Source organism: Lytechinus pictus, chromosome 10 (genome assembly GCF_037042905.1).
Source record: "Lytechinus pictus isolate F3 Inbred chromosome 10, Lp3.0, whole genome shotgun sequence".
Lineage (NCBI taxonomy): Eukaryota > Metazoa > Echinodermata > Echinoidea > Temnopleuroida > Toxopneustidae > Lytechinus > Lytechinus pictus.
This window is the reverse complement of record NC_087254.1, coordinates 12753482-12772901: the sequence shown is the minus strand read 5'-3', so window position 1 is coordinate 12772901 and position 19420 is coordinate 12753482. Positions and strand designations below refer to the sequence as shown.

The 19420-nt window shown below is 34.3% G+C and overlaps 1 protein-coding gene across 1 annotated transcript; it reads right to left on the bottom strand.

Moving 5' to 3' along the window:
• Positions 1-6095: 6095 nt before the first annotated feature.
• On the bottom strand, positions 6096-12514 carry LOC129270183 (cerebellar degeneration-related protein 2-like). Its single transcript, XM_054907584.2, is given in 3 exon segments — positions 6096-8985; positions 9974-10122; positions 12371-12514. Coding segments are annotated over 3 exon segments (1293 nt in total). The 3' UTR covers positions 6096-7985.
• Positions 12515-19420: the final 6906 nt, after the last annotated feature.

Here is a 19420-nt window from a genome sequence, read left to right as displayed (position 1 = left end):
TTATATTTTCTGAAGCTGTTGTGTTCCTGACATTTGAACTCATATATTTTTTATCATCAATTATACCTGGGGTATACAAGGAAACTTTTCTTGTGACAGATCACAGCATAACTTGGGTGTAGACGAAACGTTTTGGTTCAGGATTGTTTGCCAATCCAGTCTTCTGCAACTTTACTTTCCCATCCCCTTCTACTTTTTTATATCATTCTTGACATTTTCTCCTCTTCTGTCTTTTCTTGATAAGAGGTCCTCTCTCTCTCCTCTTCCTCTTTATCCCCATATACACCCACAACCATTAATGTCTGTCTTCTCATCCCCTACTGCGGCCCTTCCCACCCCCTCTCTCCCTCCCTCGTCCCTTTCACGCCCCCCCCCCCCCCTTGATCGATCACTTGATCAAACTCTCTCTTATTCACCCCATGCTTCTCTCGCCCAACTATATTGCACATTTCTTCATTCAATAGCAACATTAATAAAATCATACAAGTTTCATATACTTTCTTCCCCCACACCTCTCCCTTCCTCTATCCTTCACTCCCCTCTCCATCTCTCTCTCCCTCACTCCCTTTCTCTCTCTCCTCTTGATCAAACACTGTATCTCACTCACCCCCATGTTTCTCATACCCAACTTCAGTATTTCTTTAATCAGAAGCAACAGCAGTGCGATTATACAGTTTTCATTATAGTTAAGAATGTATCACTTTAATGTAATCATTTCAATTTTTAAGCTGTTAATTTATTGCAAGATTTACTCATAAACATGTAACTAACAAAAATAATAATAAATCATTTGCAGCTCAAATACTACTTACTGAGATTTTGGCTGACATAAGTATCAAATTTTAACAAGTTTAAATTATTTCCTTACTCTAATGATGTCAGTTCAAAATGCAAATATTTGTTGCTTATCATTGGGTGTCAGTTTCTTACATACCCCGATAAAAACATTTTTCATATTAATATTCAAATATTAACACAGATTTTCACTTTTTTGTAAATATTTAAAAAGATAATACAACATGAGACTTGCAGATTATTTTTCCATAAAAATGTTCGTTAAACATGTACCTTTGAGAATAGTTCAATTTTCATCAAAGTGATAATTTATCGTCAATGAGTCTCCAAAAAGAGAGCAGAATATTTTCAACTTGTGTGCTATAGATTTTTTTTTTAAATTCAATAAATGATATGATTTTTTTAATTCAAATTATCAAAGGAGTGATTGGTGCTATATAGATGTCTATCAATATTATTATTATTATTATTATTCGTGTGTGAAATTTGATTCATATTATTGGTACTTCAAAACTACCATTCAAAACCAAATAGACTAAGTTTTTTTTATTTCTAATGTCTACAAAGTTCTACATGTTTTGAATATAAATTTAATATATTTTATATAATCATAAAATGGAATATCTATGTCATATAAATAATATATTATAGAGGATTTAAACATCTGAATAAAAATTAATGCTGACCCAACATTTTAAAATCAAACAGACTACTACATTGACAGAAAAAAGAACATTACCACTCTTTAAAAGACATGTACAAAATAACTCATGCAGAAAACATGCAAAATAGTATACACTTATTCTCATAGGCACAAAAATAACGGTAAGAACATGGAAATACATCAATTCAGCACCAAGAATGTTAATAACAATTCTTTCTCATCATTTTTTTTTTATTGTACACTTACATTGCACTCACACATGCAATTATAACAAAATACACGCGGCAGACAATTCATAATGGCAAAACTTTACAATAAAATCTTTTGGAAGAAATCATGAGATTACATATATAAAGACAAGCATACACCATTTACATACACAGCATGCACACTGTTTTTCAGTTTTCGTATGATGATGTCAGATATCCTATTAAACGGAAATGACTTCAGCAAATTTTTAAGTAGAGTTATGCTGTAGTCATACCAGTAACTCAATTCAAAACCAGTTGAAAAGTATGTCATTTGAAATAGCATATCTTTTGTTGTTCAGGAATCAGTCACTGAGTATGTAGTATGAGCGTAAAGATATTAATAATTTATATGAAAAAAAAATACAACTCCGGGCAATTTCAGCCTGAATTAAGTAAGGAGTAAAATATGTTATTTTGATATAATAACTTAAGTATTATAATATAATCATTTAAAAAAGTATAAAGTTACATAGGAGCATAAGTAATTCATTGAATAAGCATTGACCATTAATCGAAATACAAATCCTGAAGTATAATCTTTATACATAACATAAATTAAGTAATTGATGGAAACATCAGCCAAAATTAATTTAATGAAAAGCTGCCTAAAATTGTTTTAAAGCCCTTGATGCGAGATTTGCAGTGCACGTAATAATTTTGGTCTTTCTAATAATTATGATTCATTGGATTAATACTGCAACAGGGTTGACGGAAGGGTAGTTATATATATATGCATATATGCATATATCCTACGAAAAGGCGAAGTCTATGAATGGGTTTATTTAGTCATAATACACATTTAGACGTTAAGTCGAAGGTTTAAAACAGACAAAGAACATTTTAAAAAGACAAAGAAATTCGCCTTAAACGTAGATGTAGAAAGATATATATCTTTCTACATCTGCAGTTAAGTCAAATTTGTTTGTCTTCTTTCAATGTTCGCAATGCGCCTTAACGCCCTCTACCTTCGACTTAATGTCTAAATGTGTATTATAACGGAATAAACCATTCATAGACTTCGGCCTTACGTAGGATGTATCCTTACATATATATATATATATATATATATATACATTGTTTATCCTCTTTTGATCCTTGATTGGAAATTATAGATGCATCAAATTGTTCACACCAAATAAGTGAAAATATAAAATAGAATAAAAGGTCTGAACTCTCATCACATCACACCCTTGTTTAAAACTTTCCTAAGAAATTGGACATACCCCCCCCCCCCCTCCTTCCACAAGTAAGAATCTTTGTATACCTTGCCTGCACCTCACCACATTAGGCCTTTGCCAAAATAAATTCAACACGCACATGTACATAATATATAAAAATATCGATGCATATCCTTTCATAACATCTTTTTTTATAATTCATATCATTGTGAAGTAATACACCGGCCAAAGCTGCAAACTTAGACTTCAATATTAAAAAGAAAATCAAGATACCTCAACAAGCATGCACTTCTTCAATGTGTAAAATCAATTCATGATTAATAGTATGCATGATTATATATGAGAAGTTAAGAATTTTTAAAACTTGTTTTCACGCAAGTATTAATCAACATACGTTGTAATTACGTATCCTTTACAAATTCTCTTCATTGATGGAAGTCAAAACATTTCCATTTATTGTCAACCATGCTGAATTAAGTCCCACTTTTTATTTTAAACAAAATCAAAATTGGCATTAAAAAGAGAAAATCATGCAAGTAAACAGCTTTAATCAATACTGAAGGCAAGAGTTACACTGTCATTTTCACAACACATTAAAAAACTTTTTTTTTCGTATATTGACTACAAATGTTTACATTGATGGATTCCTGTCTTGCAAATCATGCAAGAAAACACATATATTGAACATAAAGTCAATATTGAGGGTACTATTAACATGTAAAATTCTTGTAAGAATGAGCAGAGTTGAATATTACACATTTCATTTACTTCTATATAATAATACATCTTAATTGAGATAAATTGAATGAGCTTATATAAAGAATATCTTCAAAAGTTAGATTTATTTCAAATTCAGCAGAAAGAAAAAGAGTTGCAATATAGAGTAAAAAGGCTATATTACACACACTATGTCAGTTATTTATTCATTTATCTATTTATTAATTATTTAATAAATTTATTTTATTCATTTATTTATTCATTTAATTATTATTCATTTATGCATTTATTCATTTATTTATTTTCTTGCTTGTTTATTTATTATTTTACTTATTTTTATTTATTTATTTATTTATTCATTCATTCATTCTTTCATTCATTTACTGTAAGCCACACAAGCATAGATACTTGACGATGGCTACAACTTGTCATTCCGAAGGCTTGATACTTAAAAGATTCAATATTCTCAATTTCTACTAGTCTGAAGGGTAGTAAGGCTTGCTATTCCGAAAATGAAATATAAGTTTCAATACTAAAAAAAACAGAACAAGCTTCGATATTCTAAACGTTTGTAACTCTGGAAACTTAATAGCATTCCAAAGGTTTGATAGTCCAAAAAATTGAATCTAGATTCACATAGTTACACTTTGCTGCACACTAAAAGTTCTGGCATTGTGATGAAAGAGTATCAATATAAAAACACATCAACATCAGTAGTAGTCATATAGCAATGGACAGTTGAGTGTTAGTAATATTTTGAAGAAAAGTTGGAAATTGCATTTACATGTTAGAAAAGTTGTATCACAGAGTTGTATAAAACAGTACAAGAGATGCAAATCAAAAGTTTCTACATACAAAAGGTATAAATCCCAAATGTTTAATCAACAGATCCTTCTCCCAGTAAGCCTTGTCCATTCACTTTAGAAACATCAGCCAAATAATGAATAAAATGTGATTATACTTATCTTTTTCAATAACTATCACTGCAACAGAAGTTATTCTTTCTGTGTATTCATATAACAAACCAAGGAACAACACTGGCAATATTTATGATACCTTGAATATACACATCTATGGAAAACGGGACTTTTTACACACTTTCCATTTTATCGCCATTGTAAAAATGTAAGACTTTGTTTTAAAAAGTAAGACAAGGATACATTATGCATAAAAGCACTGACAGCAATAACTAACAACTATAGAATGATTCTTGGCATGATTGGGGCTGGAGGGGGGGGGGGTATTTATAAATACTCTGGAAGGTAGATTCATTTCACAAACTAATTTCATTGTTGGTAAATTATCCATGTTAATACAAGTACAATTTACATGTATATAACTATAATCACATATTTTCTTGAAATTCCAAATGATTAACTGAGTATGATAGAATATTATTTAAATTTATAAATACTACCCCCGAACCTTCTGAGTAATTATGTTCATGTACAGAAGAATGTAGTTCTCTTTGTTTCTTTGTGCCGTATTTACTTTGTGCTCAAATGGCAATCCTACAGCTACTGTGCAAGAAAAATTGCCAGAGCAAACATCCGGGCATTTTTAATCTCGAGCCCTTGCAACTGACCAGCCGATGAAAACAATGCACTAGCGACCCATACAGAAGCGCGGCGTTTTGGCATGCCTACAATTACAATGCATAATACACAATTATCGCATTCATACTTTGTGCTGAACGTTGTGATAATCAAGTTTACCCATTTTGTCATCTGGAAATTTACGAGTCTTTTTGAAATTTTCAGTGCTGTTTTCTTACATTATTTCATTGTTTCTTATACTTTTTTTTCATCGCTCTAAGGTCAGTGCTGTTAAGCGGATGTGACGTCACTCCGCCCCCGCCTATATGAAGACTATATGACTTGGTGAAAAAAAAACCTGGTTTTGATCACCTATCTATCCTTTCAGAGTGTAGAATAATACCAACAGACAAACATATTCATATTGACCTTGAATTAGTTTTCAATGCATACCCTGATTAAATGATAGAACAGTGGGGTGTTTCATAAAGCTGTTCGTAAGTCACAAATGACTTTACGAACGACTGGTGATACCTTCTTGGGTGCTATAATGTTGTTTCTCATTCATTTACATGGAGCACATGATGGTATCACCAAGGCCCCATCTTACAAAGAGTTACGATTGATCCAATCAACCACAACTATGGAAAGCCAGCAACGTCAACATCTATTAAAATACATGTTTGTTCAAAATATATTCTAGATATAATGTATATTCATACATTCAATGTTTTCTCATTCATTTACATGGAGCACATGATGGTATCACCAGGGCCCCGTCTTACAAAGAGTTACGATTGATCCAATCAACCACAACTATGGAAAGCCAGCAACGTCAACATCTAAAATACATGTTTGTTCAAAATATATTCTAGATATAATGTATATTCATACATTCAATGTTTTCTTGACAATTCAGAATGGTTCTATTTGTTTTCAAAAGACGTGCAAATTTCCTACAGAAGAAAATTATGACATTGATGGATTTCCACATACTTGAGGTTGATCGAATCAATCATATCTCTTTGGAATACGGGCCCAGTCATGCATATAGTCGTTCGTAACATAGGAATATCTTTATGAAACACCCACCTGGTTTACACTGTAAGGGAGATAAATGAAAGATGAACTGTAAATAACATCAATATCAGAAACCCTGAAGTAAGCTCTAACTTCATCCTAAAACCCAACAGCAGACACACACACTATACATTGAACCTAGCGACTAATACTTATTGGACAATACTGCGACAAACATGTTTGAGACACTGAAGGCAAACTGAGTTAGTTGGAATGCAGAAAACCATTAAAACACACTTCTTTCGAAAAAAAAAAAATAGATGAAAGTTGCACTTGTTTTTTTTTACATAATGTAGTTGTTCCATCTTCCAATTTACCTAGATCTAGTTCAATATCATCCGTCTCATTTTTTATGAATAGTTTTTGTTTTTAAAACTGCTTTGCACTTCTCATAATTTGGTACTGTATTATGGCAAGATTGAAGGAACATCAGAGAGCAAAAAGATATAGTAAAATACACCTGTCGGTTCATTAAAAAAAAAAACCTTGTAAATGATTGTCCCGATATGTATACTTAAAAAGCTCCTGAGGCTTATTGCCTGATTTCATTATTGATATTGGAGAAAATGAAAGTGGCATGATTAACATGATCTTCCTCTTATAAATAGAAGCAATTTAATAAAATAAATCTCATGTCTTCCAAAAATAAATAACCATTGCCTCTTTAATTTGAAACCAGGGGGGTGTTCACAAAGATTGAAGTATGACTTAGAGTCGCACTTAAATGCCTAGCCACGTGCATTATAAAAGACATGACCACATTGGTCACATCATGCCAAGAGGACGCGCACTACTGCGTATTGACCAATTAGATTGCATGTTGCATATCATAGACGCATCTTCATTTATGTGCAACTCTAAGTCATACTTGAAACACCCCCCAGAATAGCAAGCGGACTGATTATCAATGATCCATGAAAAGGTAATTGTCACACCTGTTCAGCACCGCAGTGGTCGACACAGGTTCTAGATGACAAATTATTGTATTATCATCTTTCTTTATTCAAGATTGATTTGAAGCAATCACACACTTCAAATGACAGAGTCTAGAAATGCTATGTTAACCAAAACTGTATGAAGAACTGGTTGTCACATTCACCAACATCAAAAAATATATATTTGAAATCATTTCCTTCTCAAGGTTGAGCAAAGGATATAGGTCTCAGATTATATTAGCTTCAGAGAGCTTTCACAGTAGATATATTGGAACAATAATGTAATAAAACTTAACCAATTAAAACTCATGTTAATGAAAGTATTATAAGTACAACCGTCATTTATGACTTTCAAGTTTCTATCTCTTATAGACCCAGACCGGAGCTAAAAGTGAAAAAGACAAAAGGGAAAATTATAACTACAAAGTGTTTTACACATATTCACTGCTTGACAGCTAAGTATTTTGCTTAAGAAAAACTCAAATTAACAGGTTCTGACTATAGGCTTTATCAAGCTTCCAAACGACCTGGATTACATGATGTCATATTGCGAGGGGGGGGGGATCGGTGATCTATAGGTTTGTATGTCGAAAAGATCATGAATTCAATTTTTTTTTTTAATTCGCAAAGGAAAATACTTCAGCAAAATACTCGGCTGGTAAGCAATGACAACGCATAAAGGCTTGCATTGCTGTGTTAAGTAGTTTCTAAGTTTTCAAATGGTGTATAATTTGTCAATTTCTGTTTTGGGTCCGGTCTGGGTCTTTTATCAATCTCTTTCACCTTGTTCAATACTGCATTAATAACCATAATAAGTGAACCCTGTTTATTCATGAATTATCAAGCTTGGGCTTGGGCTTTTTGAGAGGTCTATGCAAAACCTGATATATCCTTTTAAAGAGTGCTTTATACTCTGGCGGCCCGGTATCAAAATGGTTGTCCACCGGACATGGGGCTGTCTCTTGCTTCGGAGAGCTGGAAGAAGAAGGGCAAGAGCCTGTGAGGCTCAAGCTGGAAGCCTTGGTAGGAGAAGAGCTCAGGTCTCCTCCGTCCTTGGATGATGAATCTTTCTTGCGTCGGAGGCTATTTGTCCTGGGTTTGCTGGTGGACTCATGGAAGGAGGCACTGCGACTACGCGTTAGCAGAGTGGTGTACTTGTCCATGAGGTTGTGGTATTGGGCATCAATCTCACCAAGTATTGACACACCGTCCGATTTGGAGTGGACCAGGTCATGGTTCGGCAAAGGACACCTAGACTCTTGGCCAAGCTCCTCGGCTATTGGTCGCAGGTCAAGACTACTACACCGCTTCAGTTCCTTGTCATTATTCGACTCGCTATGCCTATCAGGGTCATCTGATTTCTCATCGCTACCAAAAGTCATCACGCTATCGCAGTACTTGCAGACAGTTTCATTCAGGTTGTCCAAGGACCTATAATCTCTCTTGATTTCAAACATCCTGGATTTCACCTGCAGCTCGCGATTGCGATTCTCCAGGGTTTTGTTCTCGCGAACAATGACAGCCAGTTCAGACTCCAGCTCATTCTCTCTCTGTTCTTTAAGGGCCAGTTCTTGCTTCAGGTTGCGATTAAGGATTTGCAGATTACTTAACTCTTCTTCAAACAGGCTGTCAACAGATGGTTTGCCCAAGTCAAAGCTGTGAGCCCGTCTCAGAGGGAGCCCTCCCCAGCCATTGGAGACCATAGCATCATGAACTCGCTCCAGACGCCTGCGCTCTCTTAATCGCTCTTTCTCTGCTACCCTCAGCTGCTCTATGGTGGATCCTTGGTCATGCACTTGATGTTCTAGGTGTTCAACAGTCTCAGTCATCCTGAAAGAATAACAACAAACTTGATCATCAGTAAATAAAATAAACATTTGAAGAAATAAACATCAGGAGCAGAATTTGTGAACTCATAGTCTTACTTACTGTTTATCAAGAGATAAATTACTTTATACATTTTTGGTCAAGATGAAAACCAAAATTTAAATTGGTGGCAGCAGTGAGATTCATATTATATGCATTGTACTGACAGTCCTCTGGATTTTGTTTCACAAAGGTAATTGAGTGCACTATTCCTGAAAAGTGCACATGAACAATCTATTGCAGCGACGTTATTAAATCGTAAGTTTACAGACAGTCCAATGAAATGTATTCATTCTTCTATCGTTGAAAATCATTGAAATTTATGTCCAATAAGCTGCTCATAAACAAAACTAGTATTCATATTTCTACAATGACTCAGTTGAATTATTTTTGGTTCTAAAAAACATTTCTATGTTACTTTGTGACAATGTTTTTCAAACAGACCTCAACAGCACTCTGTAAATAACCAGGCTTTTCACAACCATAATGTGACATAAAAAGAGCTCATACCTATATTGTAATGGGAGAGGTCTACAGTGGACCTTTTGATAGTATTAAGAATGTTCATTTTCTCTATTTTCCTCTCTTTCCTCTCTTATTTTTCTTTCAACTTCATACAGTACCAGTCACCATTCTTTGAATCACTATTCCCTGTTTCAACCAGAAACAAGCCCTCTATCTGGATGACCACAAGTGAAAAAACTAAAATTCCCAGTAGTTCTAAACTAAGTTTATATAGTGCTTTAATCACTTTATTGACATGTACACAAAATACACAGTAATTATAAGCATTTCATGAGAACTAGGGAATGGACTTGTAATTTTGATTTTTAAAGCTGTGATCATGGATAGATAGATAGATAGATAGAAATTCACCTTTTAGAGTGGAATTTATTTTCACCCAAGAACCTATAATTCAGTATAGAATAGAATGATATACATGTAGGTATACCTTAGAACCCTCTGCTGAGCAGTCTTGAGTTCATGTTTAAGCCGCTGGTTCTCGGCATCCAGCTCCTGTGAACTCAAATCAAGCTGCTCGTAGATGTGGGACTTGGACTCGGTGACATCACGCAGGATGTGTAGCTGCTTCTCCAAGTACTACAAAAATAAAACAAATGATCACAATGTCACTGATGAAAAGAACAATAAGAAGTTAAGGAATTTGAATTTAATTATTTTGATCGGGTCCAGAGAGGAATAGAATCACATCTGATGGGTTATGCAATGACCCAGGTATGTAGCTAAGTCAGTGCATGACTTATCTTTTATTAGGCATATCTGAAGGCCCTCCCCCTTTCCCTAAAAAAATGACAATAAATGCAACACCTAAAATTGCTCTATAATTATGTAGGCATATATTCTGCCATGGGCTTGTGCCATCACATCGGTTTATCACGCCCAGTCGGGCAATCGCATAACCTGACCTTTATTAAAAAAATGGCCCCCTAAATTTGTGAAAGGTCATGTTTTACCCGACAATTTGTAAAAATTTCAGTCAAATATACAAATGTTCATTCCCAATTTACCCAATGTTTTGTGAAAATTGAACACAAATAAACAAAGGGTCGAGTAAACTGGACCTGACTTTTCTGGAATTTTTTGTCTTTTTTCTTAAAGGACAAGTCCACCCCAACAAAAAGTCGATTTGAATAAAAAGAGAATAATCCAACAAGCATAACACTGAAAATTTCATCAAAATCGGTTGTAAAATAAGAAAGTTATGACATTCTAAAGTTTCATTTAATTTCACAAAACGGTGATATGCACATCCTGGCTGGTATGCAAATGAGGAGACTATGACGTCATCTACTCACTATTTCTTTTGTATTTTATTAAATGAAATATAAAATATTCTAATTTTCTCCTCATTGTCAAGTGATACAACGATTAATTCCTCCCTGAACACATGGATTTAGCATTGTTTAATACTATATGGTTAAGTCAAGTTGGTCCTTATTGTCAAATCTATAAAAAATGAAATATTGTATACTTCAAACAAAACAAAAAAAAGAAATAGTGAGTGATGGACATCATCGACCGAGTCACCTAATTGTGCATATCACTGTTTTGTGAAAAATAAGCAAAACTTTAAAATGTCATAACTTTCTTATTTTACATCCGATTTTGATGAAATTGTCAGCACTATGCTAGTTTGATTTTTCTCTTTTCATTCAAGTCAGCATTTTCCTGGGGTGGACTTGACCTTTAAATGGTCAGGTTACCTGACTGCCCGACCGACGAGACATGATAACCGAATGTGATGTCACAAGCCTCTGCCATATGACCTTCTTTATACCAAACATTAATGTTCATTTTTAAATCAAATACCCTTCTTACACAATCTGCATGGAAACATGAACAGCTGTATTTGACAAGTATTAAAGAATTCTCTTTTAGACAGCATGACATGCTATATGGATTATCATCATGGTTTTAGTTCAATGTTAGGCTATTAACCATTAACTAAATTATCTTCAAACAGAAAATTGTTTTTATCTCAATAGATGAATGGTAGTATAGGAATATTGGTTTAAAAAAAAGTTTGTTAGGTAAGTTGTTCATGTATTTTGCTGTAGGTGCAAAAACTACTTAAAGATATCAGTGTTTGCATCACTTGAAAGGTTAAAGATAACTGTGTAATCAGTAGTATGCTTTAATATCAGTGGTAATCTCTACTAAATTGGTAGTTATTATCAAGAAATAAATGTAAATTAACAGTGTATACTACATGTACATAACATTCTAGTGGTGAACTGGTGATCAAGTAAAATATTAAGACAAGAATTTTTTTCTTCAAAATTTTGACATGGAACTATAGAAAATTCATGTACAACAATTATGATGACAATTCTTTATTTCAATAGGAAACTACTGGTGGTAGATTTGCATCAGAGTATTGGCCATTACAATACAGTGCATGTCATAGAAATTGGAGAAATAATAACATAAGGATATTTTTTTCATTATCATGTACATTTTCTTGGGCTTTGGTCTCATCTACGGATGATAGTATAATGTAATTCTTGACAATATTTTGTTTGAGTGAGCTGTGTCCATTTTTTTTTTTTTTTGGGGGGGGCAAGTTTTCAGAAATTGATTAGTGCAAAAACTATGTCAAGGGAAAAAGGTGAAAACATGACCTGGACCTACACGTGTACTGTATATAAATGTAGCAACATTTTCAGCATGTTTAATACAAATTATATATCATTCTATGAGATTTTTAAAAGTGTTAGTCTTGTTTGATACCGTACACAATGTACATTCCACTGTCTGCCATTAGTGGTATAGCATATCTGTGATTCACTGGTAAATGAACCATTAAATGACCCTTTAAATTACATACCACGATCTGCATGGCTTGTTCGTCATTTTGTTGTTGTGTATCTAGCAGGCTTGCCTCCAGATCTTTGTTCCTTTCAAGAAGTGTCTTGCCAAGCTCTGCTGCCAGATGAAGGTCTGATGTAACAAAGAATTAAAAATCATTCATAATAAAAATAATCCATATCAATTATTATAAGTACTTGTATTTTGCTTTTCCTTGTTAAATTCCATATGGAATCAATATAATGAGTTCAACGACTGATTATTTCTGTGCAATTATTTTTTATTTTATATGTCAACAAAATAACTTAATATCTTGTATTAAAATTAAAAATAAAATAATTACATGTACAGTACCTCTTGAATCAATAAATTTGATTGTACAGAATAACAGTACATGTAAATAACAAAACAAAATGCTTTTAATAATTAATGAATGATAAATATACATGTAATAAAGACAACAGAAATAAAAACAAGAAAATTACAATTCATTAATCGCCTGTCATCTTTATCCTTTGTCGGTCATGGCAATGGGTGCTGCCCAACAGGGGGCGGGATGAGAGCTTCCTAGTCCAATTAAATATATTTTACAAAAATGTAAGAGTTTATTATGAAACTGGGAGCAAGGGGTGCATTCTTGCAAAGACATGACATGTATACAGGTATATGATGTTTTCAGTGGTGATGGCTATTTGAAATTACAAATACAGTATCATGGGGCCAACAAAAGTCAATGTAACAAGAGATTCCATTCACCTAGACTCTAGTACATGTATACAAGAATACACCAGAATACATGTATGTGAGCCAATTGTACATGACAAAAAGAAAAGGAACAGATAATCACAGTTCATAATCATCTGATTAATCACAGCCAAACACCAGCATTCATTATTCAATGTGACTGTGAGAAGGATGTATTTCCCACTATTTCTCAATCTTCTGTTTCCTGGAGGATTTGCTGAATCGGCTTGTTCCCAGGTCTGACTGACAAGACACAAGAACAAACTGATTAAAGGGGCATATTACATGTATACCCTGAAGTAACCATTTGGGCATTGTTACATGTAAATTCAATTTGAAATAATGTGAATTTGTGTGTTCCTGAAAATTAAACTAGTAATAAATAAACCATTCAAAATCTTGCTTAGAATTGAAATAATCCCAAGGTAATCCCATGGATGCAAACCCTTTTAAAAAATAAATTTACTTACCGTTACAGAAAATATTCTTAACACTAAAGTTGGCCATTATGATTATATTATAGCAACAAAAGAATTTCCTTCAAGTTGCAGTAATAACACCTGCAAAAAACATCACTTTCTAATGACAAAGTACTTTCTAAAGTACTATCAGTGGGTTCTTGGTTGTACGTATGTAGTTTGTTGTGTCGGAGCAAGAACGCACTCAGAAAAAACATTTTTGCACATCTTGTCGGTGCAGAAACATCCTTACGCAATGTGCTTTAATATGTGTGCTGCTAAGGGCACTTTTGCACGCATGGGATTCGTGAACGTGTGGTGTTAAGGCTGTTTATGCACTGACATGAGTTTGAGTGCAGATCTGTAGGCCTACAATACATGTACATGATTTGGTGGTGATTTTTTCATGGTTGTTCAGAAAGCATTCATGAATGCTTGAAGCCTTGTAACCAAGCAACAAGAGGACAGCAAGCTTAAGGTCCTCTCCTAGGGACCTGGTTACGATCATAAATGCCTCACCAATTGGGAATTGAACCTGTGTCATTGGAATTAAAAAATAATAAAAAACTGCTCTACAGACTGAGCTATCATGCTTCCTTTGAAGGTTCCAGTACATTAATAGCAGATCTCTTTCAAGATAATCTAAAAGTCATCTTTAATGACCAAGTGATAAAAAACTAGGTCCCTAGTATACAAGGGATCAATAAATATTGGTTAATCTGTCTATAATTAAACAATGATTTGACATATTATTTCTCTACATTATATTTATCAACATGTCTCAGAGATTAGTGTCTCTACTTCAAGGTAATAGAGGAGTTCTTTTAGATTACCTTACAGTATACTCACAGCTAATAAGCTGTCTAGGTAATCAATACTACAGGGGGAATAAAAATATTTGGAAGAATTTTGATGTTCTGATACAACTCTGATTTTACTCTGATTATACTTTATATACAAACTTTCTTCTGACGAGTGAAATAAATTCATGCAATTTTTATGTGCTCAATATGTACAGAGTTTCTAACCCTGGCTTGACAAGGTTCTAGTGCTCATTTTTACAAATGACGTCAACATCAATATAAAAAAATCTGAAAAAGTAATGCGAAATTATAATACATTGAAAAAAATCCAAAATATACCAAATAAATCACATTTTAACCTACTTTTCTTTTTCAAATGACATAAATTAATGTCTTGAATTTTGTAGTCTTTGAATAAAGAATGCAGATTTGATCGAAAGTCAAAATTGCAAAGCATTTTGAGAATACGTTTGCTCATATGCCTTCCAAATACGCCATCTGCTGGGTTACACTACAGTTGTTTAACATACAGAGGGCTGCAGGATCAGCTGCAATTGTGAAGGGAAGAAAGAACAATCACTTTTTTTCGTTAACATTGGGAACTACATGTATGTGGTGAAACTATGTGTAGAGAAAAGTATAAACAGTTGAAGGGGGCAAAATACCATTGTCGCCTGCCTTCCTTCGTTCTTTAATAGTCGAATTGTAGTCTTCTCACACCATGTGAATGACTATTTCCTGATCACTTATTGTGAAATAGAGGAAGTCCCTTCAATGCATTTCATATCCTACAATGGACATACAACGATGGCCTGCATACATTTCAGTATTAAGAATATGCACATTATGTGGGACAAGTGACAGCAGTCTACATTAACTTATCGAAATTAACAGTCCTATCTGATACCCCGTTCTCATTACCGTCCTAAAACTAGTGGATTAACTAGTTTAACGTGTAATGAGAACGGTCGAAGAGGTCTTGGAAGCGATCTTCCGAACTGGTTCAGGAAACCAACTCGCAATCCCGGGGGGGGGGGGGGGGGCACTCAGTGTATAATGCATGGTGGGTATGTGCCCTAACCCTAACCCTATTAAAAAAAAAGAACAAAGAAAGCCGCTCCAAAGCATAGCATTTTCTTCTTATCGAGAAAAAAGAATAAAGAAATCCGCTCCAAAGCTTTGTAGATTTTCCGTTACGCCGTTCCGGCCGCATTGATCTGCTACAATGAGCCGCAATTTTGGTGAAAAGCTGCCGCTTAGCGCTGTTCGACCATCACCTCTGCGCTAGCGCACCCGGCGCCCGTGCCGCCGGGCTAGCTGCATGTACGTTCCATAGGGATGCATACGCACTCACACGCAGGAGACCCGTTCCAAGGACCCCCGTTTTCACAAACATTGTAGTTCTGAAGCCCGTTCCGAGGACCCTCCTTTTTACAATAAGCCCGCTCCAAGGCCCCCGTTTTTTGTCTCGCCCGCTGCACATACCTACTACTTTTTTGGTCGAACACCCCCCCCCCCCCCCCCCGGGCTCGCGGTGTAGTTTTCAATATCACTTCGCCTCGTTAAACTGGTTATAGCGTAAGTGAGGACACAACCGTTCTTCGGGAAGCGATCTTTGAACATGTTGAGTGGAGAATGCCTATGCTGCTATTTCAAATTCAGCGCAACCGAGAGCGTACCCATACATGTAGTAACTATGAAGGAAAGTGGTTTTGAAAACCACTTTCCGGTGATCAAATGGGAACACTAGCAAGTAGCAAAACGATCTTCCTATAAACTGGTTTGGTGAACCAGTTTCCAGTAAACTACCGTAGTTTTTAGGTTTGTAATGACAACAGTATCTGAGTCTTCTGAGACTATTAGCATTAAAATGATTTTGATACTTTGACATACACATTTGTAACTTTTTGCCACACAATAAAAATAGTTTGTATATAATACTTTTAGACTACATTTACCATGCAATGCAACAAGTCTGTCACTTTATTAAAAAAATTGCTTCATCTTTCAGTTAAAACACGTGTGCATTTAATCTATATTCCTACATGTATCTATACATTAATTATAGTCAGCTGAATTGTAAGCAAGTGAAAATTTTATTGAAATTGGCGAAAATTTTATTGAAATTGGCAAAAATCAATAAAGAGCAAAAGTATGGAGGAAGACAACACGGGTGTATTCAGACCGATTCGATCATCAGAATACCCAAATACATGCATTGTAAAGAGCAGGGCTCAAAATACCTGATAATTATTTTCCTGCATACATACACACACGAACCAAAAATCAAAATCACCAGTTCAGTAGTTAGGCTACCACTTACATGTACCAAGGCTTGCTAATCTGATAATCGATCTAATTCATATCGCAATGTTCAATGGGATAAAAGATCTTGTATTGCTCTAACTATGCCAAACTACGCAAAACCTTGGAAAAATCCCTGTGAAAGTTCTCACAAATTTGACAAGTAGGCCTACCTACTATTTACATGTACACGTACATGTAATAGGTATTTTCTTTCAGGAATATTATGAGTACTATGCTTTCACATCATTTTCTGATGGGGGGTACATGTACATATCTGGACCAGACCTGCCAATCTCTGGGAATGAAAAATGGTATTCTGTGATTAAAAAACTGTATTTCAAAATAAAATGCGTGGCGCGCGCACTCATCGCGGCACTCAAGCTGCATGCAAGCTAAAATGCGCACTGCTCTTGCAGATTTAAAAAAAAAATGAAACGTGTATATCTTACCCTGGTTCTAACAAAATGATTGAAAAAAAACAAGTTACCTGAAATTACATTGATCCAATAACCATATTTGTGTAAGTTTTATGAAATAGAAACAGATGATTTTTCTCAATAAATTACGATTTAAAAAAAAAAATTTGATTGCAAAAACGTACTAAATACGCCAAAAACGTACTGGTTGGCAGCTCTGCTGGACATGTATCAGGATAAATTTCTTGATCTGAGAATACACGGCATTCTCGATTTTTTAGTCGGTCTGAATGCATCTCATGCTCGCATGTGCATATGATCAGTAGAGGGCAGGTGTCTGGTCATGAATATTAAGTACACACTGTTCAAACGGTGTGTAAACAGAAAATGTAGGCCTACCTCTCATCGCATGTTTACGTTTGAATACAGAAATAATGAAACGCAAACAAGGCAGCCTGAACATCATGAGTCAGAGAGCTACAGATGGGACTGAGCAAAACTTCACAAGGGGGAAAAAAATAAACAGGCAATTTAGTATTTCTGCATGTGAATGTACATACATGTATTAGATGGTACTAACGGCTACACAGTCATATAGAAAAAATAAGCATAAAACTATACAATAAAGAAAATGACTTTACTATCTATGCAAAATGCCTCTTCTTTGATCTTTCATGCATGAAATAAACTTTTCACTTGTATCTGAAGCGTTGCTACATGTACGTACTGTTACAGGCAAAAAAAAAATAGTTATTTTGGGGGGCTACTTTTCACAACTTACTGAGTAAATTATATTGGATTAGCTTTAACATTAGAGTGAATGGGAATTTTCCATGACTTTTTTTTTCATTTCAGGGGCTATGTTGATCAAATTCAACTTGATTATTATGTTTCTGTATAAAATATGAGAGCAGACCCTATTTGTACTAATCCTATCATCTTGAATCATTACTGTCTTGGTCAAAACATGCTCTTTAATTGGTGCTATATCCACCGTACAACTGCCAAGACATAAAGACTAGCCGCTGTCCACAAATGGCAATAGACAAGTTTCTAAATCACTAATCTATCTTTTGTCCCTTTCACACTCATTTTTAGTCCAAGTATAATGGAACAATGTACAGGTAAACTTCAGTTCAATAACTTTGTAAAAAAAAATTTTTTAAAGAAAATGTTCAATATATTCTTTTCACAGTCCTAGCCTTACAAAAACATGTACACAATTTGTCTAGTTCTTTTCTAATCTTTCTTTATATTTGTTCGTTGGAAATTACATGTATAATACAATGATATCTTCAAAATGTTTTTTTAATAAACCAATCAATGAATAAAATAAGTCCAAGAATAATAATAAATATGTTTGATGACAAGTGACATTACATTATGGTTTCTACAGTATGTTTACTTCTTTGTACAAAATATTTTGTTTTCCTGAGCAAGAAAGTGAAATACTGTACACACTAAGAAATATGGGTTCAAATTTGAACCCTATGGGTTGGTACAATAACAGCACCCGAAAGGTTGCTAATTAGTGCAATTTTGCTCATTTGTGCACTTTAAGGGTGTAATTAGCTATGTTAAGCACCATATACATGATATAGGGTGCAGAAACAAACCACGTACCGGTAATAAGGGTTCAAATTTGAACCTTCTTTAATGTCAAGTATTATGCACCTCAAAACGTTCAAATTTGCATCTCTTAGGGAGAAAACGAACATTTCTTGTGTAAATAAAAATGAAAAGGTGTATTTTTGCACCTTTTTCCATTTAGGGTGTAAGATTACACCCCAAAAGGTTGGTAAAAATGTTCATTTAGGGTTCAAATTTTTTTTAGTGTGTATCACTATACTGTTCTGAGGCATAAAGTCTATCAACAAAGCACAACAGATTATTCCCTCTCTATATGTAATCATACAAAACATATTTTATCATGCATCTGCAAGATAACTTTCTCAAATCAAAGTAAATCTGAAAAATCAAATTATTTGGTGAATAAGGTACAGGCACATGTATGCAGAAGCAATGGACAAACTTCAGGGACAGGGCGAACTATATTATGAACAGCAACAAAGCCTTCAAAAGTGCAAATAAAATGAAATAAATAATGACATGTGACTTGAATCAATGTTCTTGAAAAGCAGTAAAGAATCAGAGTATCAAACTCAAATTGATGTAAAATGCACATCCCCAGGAAAATGCAATTCGCAAATACATGTATAATGTTGAAGATGATAGTATTGGCATCCCCCGCCTTCTTCTTTTTTTTCACCATTTTAAACCCTAGCATGGTGTCCTAATTTCCACCTCTTCAGAGCTTGTCTCTACAAGATCATGTTTGATG